General features: G+C 34.4%; 1 protein-coding gene across 1 annotated transcript; it reads right to left on the reverse strand.

Annotated features, from left to right (window-relative positions):
* Window positions 1–15: 15 nt before the first annotated feature.
* On the reverse strand, window positions 16–879 carry mRpS17 (mitochondrial ribosomal protein S17). Its single transcript, XM_003705008.3, has 4 exons — window positions 690–879; window positions 506–622; window positions 336–412; window positions 16–255 (listed from the first exon to the last, which is right to left on the reverse strand). The coding sequence occupies exons 1-4, from the start codon at window positions 828–830 to the stop codon at window positions 78–80; spliced, it is 513 nt and encodes a 170-aa protein (XP_003705056.1). The 5' UTR covers window positions 831–879; the 3' UTR covers window positions 16–77.
* Between the last annotated feature and the right edge of the window lie 12745 nt (window positions 880–13624).

Genomic DNA, 13624 nt, shown 5'->3' on the forward strand with positions numbered 1-13624 from the left:
AATAAATGCATAATATTTGTTTCAAAATATTCTTTTATTTATAAGTTGCTAGCAAACCTAATTAATAACTTATTAATTTATTTGGGGTCTATTGCATATGGATCATCATCATTTGGATCATACTTATACTTCATGTAAGTGGTTTTGCTTGTAATGTCTCGTACATTTTCAGTACGTCCTCTCTTTCCTGGATTAGTAAAATCAAATGTCGATGGTAATTTTCCAAATTCTTCAGCATCTTCCATTATAGTATCCCTAATTTGATAAAAATACAGAATTATTTTTCATTCAATTTCAGATAAATTCATAACAAATTAAGAGTTAAACATTCATACCTATATTTTCCAGCAACAACTTTTTTGCCGGTTATAGGATCAGTAACATCTCCTAATGGGTAAATAACATCAACCACCTAAAAGTATGATTAAAAAATATAAACATTACATCAAAGTTATGTTAATATATTAAAAAAATTAGTAACACTAGTTTTCATATAAACATGTACCTTATGGGTAATGATACGTGTTAATTTCTCTGGCAAATTCTGTATTAAAACCGTATCTCCAGTTTTGCAACGTTTTTCAGGGTCAGCAGCAAAAATAAATTTATGTTCAGTAAAATACTGCAACATGATAAATAAATTATTAACCTCAAATACGCATTGAGGATGGCATGCCACATTTACCTACCATGTTAATGTAATCATCAAATTTTAATTGACGTACTCTTATTTTAGCAACATTTTGTTTCCTTGAAGGTACACATACACCTAATAAATAGGTAAGTGTCTCCGTTTTACGTGCTATATTTGCCACTTTATTTACGCTCATGGCTAAAACCTACTTTTTCATTCTTCCATTGATTAGAGGCGCTGATTTTGAAAAATGATACACTTAGTGCCATCTAGCGTTAGTGTTTGGGAACTAATGAAGCAGCAGTTTCAAAAGTGTGTAGTTCACCCTGTTCGTTGAAGAGATGGCGCCACCAGTTTATATAATTTTTTATGAGTGATTTAGTTCCAAGTACTTTCCGCTAGATGGCGCATACAAATTTTTAATTTTATAACTAATATTTACTGTAGTTAATTTCAAATCCTGATAACGTAAAAAAGTGTAACAGAATATTATATCATAATCGAAAATCACAAAGTTGTAAAATTGATAATTAAATTCAACGCAAGGTAAAAATAAATTTCGTATAAATAAAAAAATGATCTATTTGCAATGAGACATCTGATGTATGAGAAGATAAAAAATATAAAAGGGTAGAAGGAAAGAAGATCCAAGAGTCAAACACAAGATATTTCAAAATGTATTACTTTTTGCTCGGCGCATTGCATTTATGTACACGTAAACATGTGTGCCTTTGGCATCTGCGAGTCGCGTTGTTATTGCGGGATGCAAAGGAGCAAGGGAATTCACGGGTGATGGCCTCGTGAATCGACGACGACCGAGCCGTCAGTCAGCCAGGAAATTCCATTGTAGGCGAAAAAATCGGGACAACTACTGTTCGGTTGTTGCCTCTATTGCAATGTATCTTGCTCCTATAAGTCTGCTATTTTTCTGAGCCAGCAGTTTATTGATTGTTGCACAACAGAAAATGAACGGAACGCACTTCAATGTTTCGCGTGATTTTTCACTGATCATTAAATTACTGCGTTGGACTTTATATAAGTTGGATTCTGTATAAGTTTGATTCTATATAAGCTTGATTCTATATAAGTTTGATTCTATATAAGTTAGATTCTATATAAACTTGATTCTATATAAGTGACTAATAGTGATAATGATAATAACGATAGCAACGATAATAAATATATTTAAAAAATATCTCTCTCGTTACTAAAACACAATATCATTATTTCTGCAAGTATACCTAAGTATAACCTAACCTAACCTAACCATACTCTTACATTATTTCTGAAAGTGCATCCTCGAATATAACCGACAGTTGTTTCGCAAAATTGGTTCAAGGGCAACGAAGATTAAACGAAAAAATAGCCGCAAAAATTCGAACGCGTAATATAGTTGTGAACGAAACATAAATCTCACAGATTTAAAAATTGCCGCGCGATTTATTGTCGTTGAATATTTATAATAAAAATCAACAGTGTACACTTAACGATACCATACGTAATTATACGATGCAAGTTTTCATTCGACTGGCTTCCCCATCAATTCTCGTTTTTCCAATGTGTACGTATCTGCATTTACATATAAATATGATCGCGTACCTTCTGCTATCCCATCAGCCGCAACATTGCGCGCTACGTGTATGAACAAAATGAATAAATTAAAGTTGTTCAGACATGTATCGCTCGCTGCGTAGACGATTCATATTAGGTACATAGATACAAGAGATAACATGTATATTACTTCCAACTATATTGGCAGTGCTTACTCGACAAAGCGTATTTCATATGAATGTGGAAAGACTGCGGAGAATATTTAAGGAAAGATTTCTTCGGAACGATAGGACAGAAAATGTAGGAATCTAAGGATTTAGGGATCTAGGAATTTAAGAATTCTTGATTATATATACACATATCATTTTGTTGTGAAACTTAAAATAAATAAATTATATAAATTTCGTTAATAAAAATTTTCATGTAACTACGTATTTTCATGATCTAAAATTACAACGTTAAAACATGTACATTATTTTCGATCAACAAATATTTTCATATTGATTGATGCGTCATTATGCATCCTGATCTTTCATGCGTGCAGATTCACGCGTAAACATACCGTGCTTTTTTTTAGAAGCACAGCTGTACAGAGGGGCAGTATATTTACACGTGTAATCGTTCCTTGATTTATGGTCGGGGTAGTAGGGGTCTTTGACACCCCACGATCCCCGTTGTATTGCGAATTAATCATCCGGAACAACGGACCTATTTTTTGCTACACCTTCTTTTGCAATTCCATCAAACTGCATTTAATTCTTAACAAGAGTTGACTTCAAGTCCATATATTTGAAAGCTGATGAAAAATTCTTGGAATATTCTTGAAGCATTTGTAGGCAATGATTTAGGCCCTCTTCCGGGAACAGATTTCATAGGATGATCTGTACGGGATTTAATGGTGTTGACGCACGCGAAACAAAATGTCACGGGACATTACGCTCTCTTCCGGTTCATCTGGCCGATAGCTCTGTCCATGCATGAACCACTGTCTCTTTTCGCTCCCCACCCATTTCCCTTCGCGTCTGTTTCCTGAACATGATCATTGGCCTTTGAAATCTATTTTCATTGTATGTAATAGCTTTTTCATGCTCGGGCTTCAATGCGACGAAGCACGCCAAATGCATCGTACGGTTATTGCGGTGCATTGATTCCTGAAAAATCCGCTACGTTAGTCTGATGCGTGATATGTATAGCATCGGACGGAAACTCGTCTTCGATGTGATCCATTTTCCAGATTGCAAGACAATATAAACCGAATGGTAGCTGAGTAAAATGCTTGTTTTCACTTTACCTTTTTCTCTGATAACGTGTGTCAGACATTCGCTTCTGCCTTCGATTTCAGATCGTTCCGTGGAGTGCTGGAAACACCTAAACTTTTTTCCTGTAGAATCATTTTTGTTTACACTTTTTTTTAACTGACGGTTGATTAAGAAATTTTATTAATTTTTTATAACTGTTTATTTCATACAATTTTAAATTTAAATACAATTATTAAACTGTTTTAACTTTTTGTTCTGTTATGTTTAAAATTTATTTTACGAATGGTTACATATGTATAATATATGTAACATATAGCATATGTAACATATAACATATGTAACATATAGCATATGTAACATATAGCATATGTAACATATAGCATATGTAACATATAGCATATGTAACATATAGCATATGTAACATATAGCATTTGTAACATATAACACATGTAACATATAGCATATGTAATATATAGCATATGTAACATGTAACACATGTAACATATAGCATATGTAACATATAACACATGTAACATATAGCATATGTAATATATAACACATGTAGCATATAGCATTTGTAACATATAACATATGTAACATATAACATATGTAACATATAGCATATGTAACATATAGCATTTGTAACATATAACACATGTAACATATAGCATATGTAACATATAACATATGTAACATATAACATATGTAACATATAACATATAACATCACATTTTGTAACGATCAGCTAACAAGATTAATTTTGATAGATACCAGTAATTATAAATGCATTTCTACGTGTTTGAGTATGCAGGAAGTTCGCGCCCCAATATTCAAACGAGTTAAAGAGGGCGTGGTAAAACAAACGAGTGCGAAGCTGCGGTCGACATGTCAAACATGATCGAGCGCAAAGTTTGAGAGATTAGTTTGTGTTCCAGCAAAGAAAAATACCGATTAAATTGAAGTTAACTTGTTAATTACCAGTTTGCAGACTGTAAAGTTGACAGTCTACCGCATTTCATCAACATAACATAATTCTTGCAAATATTTTAATAAAATTATTAAACATAAGAAGTTGTAATCGAGCTTATTTTGCGAGTGATAAACACTATGCAATATAATAATCATTTTGTACATGTTATATCAAAATTGTATTAATTAGTTTTAAAATTAAAAAACGATTGCAATTTAATGATTACAATCCAACTATTCTAACGATGTATTAATATAATAATCAGTGGTAATAAATGTAGAGGGGTTATTTGACATAATAATGATAATAAAGCTATTATCCAGCCACAACAAATCGTAACATTAATTGAACTACAGTTATTATCATTTGCATGCGAAAGTACTAGTAATTACAAACATACTGTATTACATTTATATATGTGCGGATAAAGATGGCGACATGAAGCGTTGCCGGAAATCGATATTGAACCCTTTGAATGATTATTCGACTCGTTTTATGTTGTAAATGACTCGTTATTTTGTACATTGTGTTCAAGTAAAAAAATAATTGCGTTAATAGCGTAAAGAAGAAGTCATAGTGAAAACTAAACGTATGATCCCTGAAGAGCTTTGCAATCGGTGGTATCTTAGGCGAGTTTCTTAACAGACATTTTACCTGAGCGATTTTAACCCTTATCAACGTTTTATAGATGACTTGCCGCTGGGTCAGAAAAAGGCGAACGAGGAACAAAGGCAGAGCTTTTCCACGCAACCGACAGAATTCTTTCCTTCCACTTTCCTTTACCAACTCTTGGCCCTTTTTCCTGATCTCTGGCAAGGAGATATCGTCGCTTAGCCTTTTCCTGCCGGTATCCTCCCAAGGACCCCTCTCGGGGTTATTTCCGACCTACAAAGGTTTGTCTATGCCGCGGAGAGTAAGGCTCGAGTATTGAAGGATACGAATGCTTGCAGATGTTACTTTCGTGAAAAATACTTCGTTCAACCGACTCGGACCAGCACAATTTATTCTCGGCGGTGACCGATCGAATTCATGGCGATCTCATACTGTTGGAGGGAAAATTGAAACCGATAACTGTCTTTTATATTAAATTATTAGGATATATAAAATACGGGACACATTTATAATCTTTAATATTCTTCATTTAATTTTTAACTAGTTAAGGTACAAATATCTTTCCGATCCAATACTTGTATCCACAACACAGAATCAAGTTTAAATATTTTAAAATTCGAATGCAAGATAACTGTGCTCTATATAAAATTATTAGGAGAATATAAAAATACTAGGATACATTTATAACATCTTATGTTCTCCATTTAATTGTTAATTAGTTAAGGTACAAATATTTTTGCGATCCAATACTTGTATCCACAACGCAGTATCAAGTTTAAATATTTTAAAATTCGAATGCAAGATAACTGTGCTCTATATAAAATTATTAGGAGAATATAAAAATACTAGGATACAGTTATAACATCTTATGTTCTCCATTTAATTGTTAATTAGTTAAGGTACAAATATTTTTGTGATCCAATACTTGCATCCACAACACAGTATCAAGTTCAAATATTTTAAAATTCGAATGCAAGGTAACTGTGCTCTATATAAAATTATTAGGAGAATATATAAAATACTAGGATACATTTATAACATCTTATGTTCTCCATTTAATTGTTAATTAGTTAAGGTACAAATATTTTTGTGATCCAATACTTGTATCCACAACACAGAATCAAGTTTAAATATTTTAAAATTCGAATGCAAGATAACTGTGCTCTATATAAAATTATTAGAAGAATATAAAAATACTAGGATACATTTATAACATCTGATGTTCTACATTTAATTGTTAATTAGTTAAGGTACAAATATTTTTGTGATCCAATACTTGTATTCACAACACAGTTTAAATATTTTCAAGTGATAATATAGGTCTTTTCGAGCAATTTTGTTTCGCATTTAAAATGAGCGTATGAATATTTTAAATGAAACGCCGCCATTAAGATAGAGATTCAATTAGCATGGAATCTCCATTCGCAATGCAGCAAAGGGGTTGAAACGGGCCGAAAATTTTGACGTTAATCGCGGTGGCATGTGTACACGGTATACGTGATATTCTCTTGGCGTTTATTGCTCTCTGTAACGCTTTTCCCTAGACTGTAAACAAGCTATAATTTACGGATATGGCTCTAGATTCCGAAACAATAATTACTGAAACGCAATATCATTACTTACTGTTTTATTCTCTCGTAACTCCATATAGGATTTATGGTGTTTGCTCATTTGCAGTTTGTATGTCCCCTTGCGAATATCTGTCGTTACCAAACTTCTATTACTACTTTCTATAGTGATAACACCTGTTATGCTCGTATTACTTTTCCATAATAAAAAGCGAATTAAACCCGAACAATTCCTTCGAGCGAAATAATAAAAGATCAGAAATGTATTCCTTATGGCTGTTTTTTACGAACGCCAGTTACGCTCAGAATTTCGAAACAACCTGTGCCATTATACACTCGCGAGAAGTAACGAGCGCACAAAGTACTTAACACGTTTTACCGTCGCACAAAGGTTGCTCGCATCCGACAGCTTAAGACGCGGTACACAATATAACACGTATCTCGAAGACGTGTCTCCGTTGATTCCACTTTTCCTTCCTTTCTGCATTTTGTTTTATCCTTGTCCCACCCCGTGTTCTCAACCACGCGCAAATGTTATTGTATTTGCGGACGTGCCTTTGCCCGCTTGCACGCGTCCTCCCGCATACAGTGAACGAAAAAAGTATACTCCCTCAAACAGAATTTTTCTAAAATTACCCTTTGACTTCGCAGAATTAGTTCTCAGAAAATTGTGAAACGATTTATTTAAACGAACTACATACGTGATCTAAATGTATATATATTTATCAAATATATAGTTTGAATCAAAATTTTATACATTTCAAAAGTGTATTTTCAAGCAATAGATTTTTATGCATTTTAAACAAGGTTGTATACTTATGCATTTTAAATGAGCTTGTGTACTTATGCATTTTAAACAAGTTTGTATACTTATGCAGTTTAAGCAAGCTTGTATACTTATGCATTTTAAACAGGCTTGTATATTTATATATTTTAAACAAGCTTGTATACTTATGCATTTTAAACAAGCTTGTATACTTATGCATTTTAAACAAGCTTGTATACTTATGCATTTTAAACAAGCTTGTATACTTATATATTTTAAATAAGCTTGTATACTTATGCATTTTAAACAAGTTTGTGTACTTATGCATTTTAAAGAAGCTTGTATACTTATGCATTTCAAGAAAGCTTGTATGCTTGTGCATTTTAAACAAGTTTTTATACTTATGCATTTTAAACAAGGTTATATACTTATACATTTTAAACAAGCATTTCTCAGGAGAAACTTAAACTTGCTGTTGGATGACGTTATTAATGTTGAATACACAAATTCAATATGGTAGTGGTCATACTTTATGGCAGCCATATTACAGTCAGTAGTAATGTAGCTATACTGATGAACAATTAATTTACTCAGTTATAAATAATTATATATTTAGGTTTCAGTAGATAACTCACTGTTGCAGTACCAAATTAAGGATAAGTCTCTTGGAATTTTTCTTTGAAAATTATATTAAGTGACTACAAGAGTCATATGTGGTTTGCAAGTCCAGTTTGATTATACGTGTACAGTCATCATATACAGTGGCCATACGTATACAGTTGTAACAGCAATTGAAAGACTTGTCACATGTTCTAGCAGTTTTTCTTGAAAATTATATTAAGTGGCTAGATGGTCTGGCTTGTAAGTCCAGTTCGATCATACACAGTCATCCTGAACAGTTGTAATACTAATTGAAAGACTTGTCACATGTTCTAGCAGTTATTCTTGAAAATTATATTAAGTGGCTAGATGGTCTGGCTTGTAAGTCCAGTTCGATCATACACAGTCATCATGAACAGTTGTAACACTAATTGAAAGACTTGTCACATGTTCTAGCAGTTTTTCTTGAAAGTTATGTTAAGTGGCTAGAAGGTCTGGCTTGTAAGTCCAGTTCGATCATACACAGTCATCATGAACAGTTGTAACACTAATTGAAAGACTTGTCACATATTTTCGCAGTTTTTCTTGAAAGTTATATTAAGTGGCTAGAAGAGTCTGGCTTGCAAGTCCACTTCAACCACATACTTGTCTCACAGTTTTTTTTTTAATTACATTAAGTGAAGAGTTCGCTTTGATCACCACTATGTATAGAGTCTCTCAGATATTAGTCAATTTTCGTAGAGCACGAAGTGATCGATTTGCATAGAATAAATCGGGGGTGTCCAAATACTTATGGCCGGGGGTGTACGGGCGAAAAACGCGTGTCCGTGTCGTCTCCATCGTATTCGTGCGTGTGCCCGCGACGTTTTCGCGTGTATTCGTTACGCGAGGACGACGACCACACGACGCCGATGTCGACTACGCGTCGGTTTCCATGGAAACCATAGACGTGGGACCAGGGCCGTACGCCTTCGAACCCCACCTCGATGATGATGTGCAGAGAGGATCGAGAGGGGTTGTCGAGGAAGGGGCTGGCCGTAGGCGAATTAAGAGTTCGAAAAGCTTCTATCTCTCCACCTTCCCATCCGCTTCTTCCCTCGCTTTTACCGCTTTTCTTCTTTATTTATTCTACCCTAATCACGAGCCTCTGAATAGCTTTCTCGCGTAGCTTGTCGTCTTTTGACAAAAAAAATTCTGATTACATAATCTTCCAGGCATCAATTTTATCCAGCTACCCTCCGGAATTACATTCAACGGATTGTAGCTAGATTTTCTACGATTGCTCTCTTAATGACGGCTTCGTGCGTTGTTTGTTCGGTTTGCTCTAATTAGCGAGCTCGAGTACGAGTTCTGTTAGGTTGTTGCAGGAGTTGAAAAGTAAAGTTTGACACGATTTGATAACATGAAATAACAATTGCGCTCACATATGTTACATATTGTACTCACATGTATAGACAATTCTTTTTTTATTTTTACAACTTTTATATCCATAGAAATAATTGTACTTTTTTATATATATAAGTGCAGATTTTAGAACGTATCAAAATTCTGCGCACAAAGTGCTGTATTGAAAGCAGCAGTTTTTGTAGGAAATCTCTCTACCTTGCTGCCGTTGATATAGTATATCAATTAGAAGCTTAAAGTTTAACGAGTACCAAGACTTTTCGTCAGTATTCTTAATGCAAAATAGCTGATTCGTTGTTGGAACAGATGATGGATTCAATTCAAATTTGGGAATACGAGAAGTAATTTTATTAAGTAATTTGTGTATTCGGGGATGTGGAATTGGAGAATTGAGGAATTTGAGAATATTGAAAAATTTAGCTTCAGGATTTTTAAATTTGAGAATTTCCAAAAATTCAGGAAATTGAAAATTATCAGAATTTTGTAAATTAAGCACTCAATCAATAATAGTACTTCATATCCGTAACGCTCCAATAAATGATCAAACCGATAGATTGCGTGACAACCCCGTTATCCCAGATACTAAGCAAATTTCCCAGAATACATGTAATCAAACGAAAATTGCAATTAATCCGACTATGTCTGATTATTCTGAGAAGCTGGTTTCAGTGTATCAAAGTAAAGAGGCACGTTGTATCTTGTAACGGGGTGCAAATCAGGCAAACGGATTGATTAACACCTGAAAAGCCCTTATTCACCGTCTACTGATAACGTTATTGTTGTTGAAATAACAATTTCGATGGCTCTTAAATCACACGTATCGACGAGCGTATGCCACAGTCGCTCGTTATGATAATGAATCGTCATTACATCGCTTTTTAAACCTTTGTACGCATCGTTTTTGCAATCATCGTTCATTGTTCGCGCAAAATTGCGTGACCATTGGCGTAACTGAAGTTTACTGGCGTAACGTTCAGAAGTTGGGATTTGAGGATTTTAGAAGTTGGGATTTAGGGGTTTGTGGAGTTGGGGATTTGGGGAATTAGGAGTTTGGGAGTTTTAGAATTTTGGGATTTAGGGCATTGGGGATTTGTGGATTTGGAGATTTGGGGATTTAGGGATTTGTGGATTTGGGGATTTAGGGAATTAGGAGTTTGGGAATTTGAGAATTTGGGGATTTAGGGTTTTGGGGATTTGGGGATTTGGGGATTTGGGGATTTGGGGATTTGGGGATTTGGAGAATTTGGAGTTTGGGAGTTTGTTAATTTTGGTATTTGGTAATTTAGGGATTTAGGGTAGTAGGGATTTGGGGATTTGGGGAATTAGGAGATTGGGAGTTTGTCAATTTTGGTATTTGGTAATTTAGGGATTTGGGGATTTAGGGATTTGGGGATTTGTGGATTTGTGGATTTGTGGAATTAGGAGTTTGGGAGTTTGTCAATTTTGATATTCGGTAAATTAGGGATTGAAGGCATTGGGGATTTGGGGAATTAGGAGTTTGGAAGTTTGTCAATTTTGGTATTTGGTAATTTAGGTATTTAGGACATTGGGGATTTGGGGAATTAGGAGTTTGGAAGTTTGTCAATTTTGGTATTTGGTAATTTAGGGATTTAGGATAATAGGGATTTGGGGATTTAAGGAATTAGGAGTTTGGGAGCTTGTCAATTTTGGTATTAGGTATTTAGGGATTTAAGGTATTAGGCTTTTAGGAAATTGAGAATTTAGAGTATCAGGATTTGCTGATTTCAGAATTCGAAATTTTAAGATTTGAAGAACCAGAATTTTAGGAATCTGAGGTTTTGATGATTCTACAATTTAGAGGGCTAAAAATGCAGAGAATTAGGAAATCAAGGATTTCGAGCTCTCCATAATTCAAGTTTCAGGAACTTAAGAAGCTAGAGATTTGGAAATATGGGGATTTAGGGGTTTGGCAAGTAGAGCTATTAGAAAATAAAGTATTTCAGAATTTTAAGATTTAGGTTCTTACAAAGTTGGAAATTAAAATACAAAGTATTTAACAGTTGAAGTAGTTAAGAATTTGTAGCTTCAGCAATTTAGAAAAGATCTTGTAGTTTGGAGGCTACTAAAAAAATTTCTAAATTAGATTAGATTAACCCCTTGCACTATGATTTATTTATTAGGTGCATCAGTCAAACTAATTGCAGCTACAATATTAAAACAGACAAAAAAATGAAATGTTATGTCAATATGTTATTATTCAATCATTGACTATGCAAATTACAATTGGACTTGAACTCCAAATTGAAGCGTATTAAAAATTTGAGTAAAATTGATCACGGTTGAGGTACGAGTGCGTCACGAGTCAGACTCGTCAAAATAGTGCAAGGGGTTAAAAATTTAGAAACTGAACATTGTAAAATCTGAAGACTTGAGATGTAGAAATATTTTAGTTTTATTAGTTATTAGAGTTTTGACCTATATTATGAATATTCAGCTATCTGACCAAGTTACGCCAATGAGCATCGCTCGGTATTGTCACGTATCGTCGAATTAATCGCGTCGTAACATCGTGTTCCGTGCGAGCCGAGATTTGCATAGGAAAGAGGCGTTTAAAAATTGCACCCAAGAACGAATGTTTAGCAGTGATTTAAGGGTGGCGTTCTAGACAACGGTAAGGGGATGAAACAAGGCGAACAAAACGGAAAGGGTACGGACAGATAGGGATAGAAGAAGAAAGCAAGCGGTAGTATAAGTGTCAGTTCTTTTGTGAGCATATAATACATCATCGATGCGGCGAGGGCTTTTAAGCTGTCCTGAAAATACCAGCCGGCTGTACGAGTTATTAATGTCCCACCTCCTTATAAAGTACTCAATTTTCGTTCTGTACGGAAGAGAAATATTAGCCGTAATACGGGTACCGCCGCAACGAAACGCTGCAGTATATCAGACCGGGCGAAAATTACAGCACCGACGAAGATGTTAATATCGGTGAACTTTATCGTCCACACGCCGGACCTACGAGCACGCGACATGGGCACACATTGTTTTGACAAAAGGTCGAACCATCGAACTTTATCGCGCTCTTTGCAAAACTCCGCTAGGACTCGATTCCGAACTCGTAAATCAACGTAAACTTAAACATTAACTTAATCTATTTCGTATCTGATCGGGAGATTATTGAATTCGAGGAGGTATCCCCTTATGTTCGCCTGTCACCAAACTTCGAACTGATTTTGGAAGAATTTTTGAAACGCGTGAAGAATGAACTTGGGTCTTTGGGGATTTTATTAAGCTCCTCTTCGTAAGTTTAATTACATCGCTGTAAATTAGGGGTGGGAGCTACGGGCGCCTGAGGTAATTTTTTTATTTAAAATCTGGAGATTTAGTAGTCTTAGGTCGAGTTATTTATTTTGGATTTTCAAGAGTTTTTAAATTTTTAAATTATTGGGTTATCAAGTCAGTAAATTATCAAGTTTCTAAATTACCAAGTTTAAATATATCAATTCAAGCTTTCATACTTAAAGATTCATAAAATCCTAAATTTTTAATCTCCAAGATCGGGAAATCTGAAATCCAAGTTCAAGTACTTGAGAACACTATTTTTTTGAATTACTATAAATTTATAATTTTTACGAACCTTTTTATTGCAACCTAACCTAAATTTTATTGCAACCTATCCTTAATTTTACTGTAACCTAACCTAACTTTTATTGCAACCTAACCTTAATTTAACTACAAACGACATACACAACGTTTCGTTTAATTCAGTATTGTTTCGGAACGATTCCCGAAAATTGCTCGGAGTATTCTTTGCCAACTGGCTTTCTTAATATTCCGCAGGAAATAATTTTGAGCGTTCCAATATTTGCCAATAAGCATGCAGACAAATAGAACGGTCGCAGCGATCTGTTATCATAAAATATATTTTACAAAGACAGTGGGCAGACAGTTTCATTTTCCACGATCAGTTGAAGGTATGTATCAATGGTCGGTCGTTTTCTGGGAATCGTTCAGAAAGAGAAAGGACATACAATCTTGAAGTTTATGCTTTTTCTTTGAAGCCTCGTCTGCGGTTTTGTATCGTTACGTTTTCGTCCTTTCAGAACGATTGTGAGTGTTGGGATCACGGAAGAATAGGCGAGACATACATTCTCTCTCAAAAGTGATACAATACTGTACCTCTAAATTCAACATTTTTAAATGTATAAACTTTGCAGGTATTTTCTTTTAAATATTTAAAAGATATTATACTTGAACGGTTCGTATACTTAGAAAATATGTTCTATACTTATACTATAA

This window comes from Megachile rotundata, chromosome 9 (assembly GCF_050947335.1).
Source record: "Megachile rotundata isolate GNS110a chromosome 9, iyMegRotu1, whole genome shotgun sequence".
In the NCBI taxonomy this organism is placed as follows: Eukaryota; Metazoa; Arthropoda; class Insecta; order Hymenoptera; family Megachilidae; genus Megachile; species Megachile rotundata.

What these genes read in the sequence shown, in the direction of transcription:
- mRpS17 (XM_003705008.3), bottom strand. Translation starts at nt 830, where the DNA reads ATGAGCGTAAATAAAGTGGCAAATATAGCACGTAAAACGGAGACACTT. An exon ending in TTGATGATTACATTAACATG is followed by an intron (nt 623 to 689) that starts GTAGGTAAATGT and finishes ATCATGTTGCAG; the next exon opens with TATTTTACTGAACATAAATT. An exon ending in GTTGTTGCTGGAAAATATAG is followed by an intron (nt 256 to 335) that starts GTATGAATGTTT and finishes TTATCAAATTAG; the next exon opens with GGATACTATAATGGAAGATG.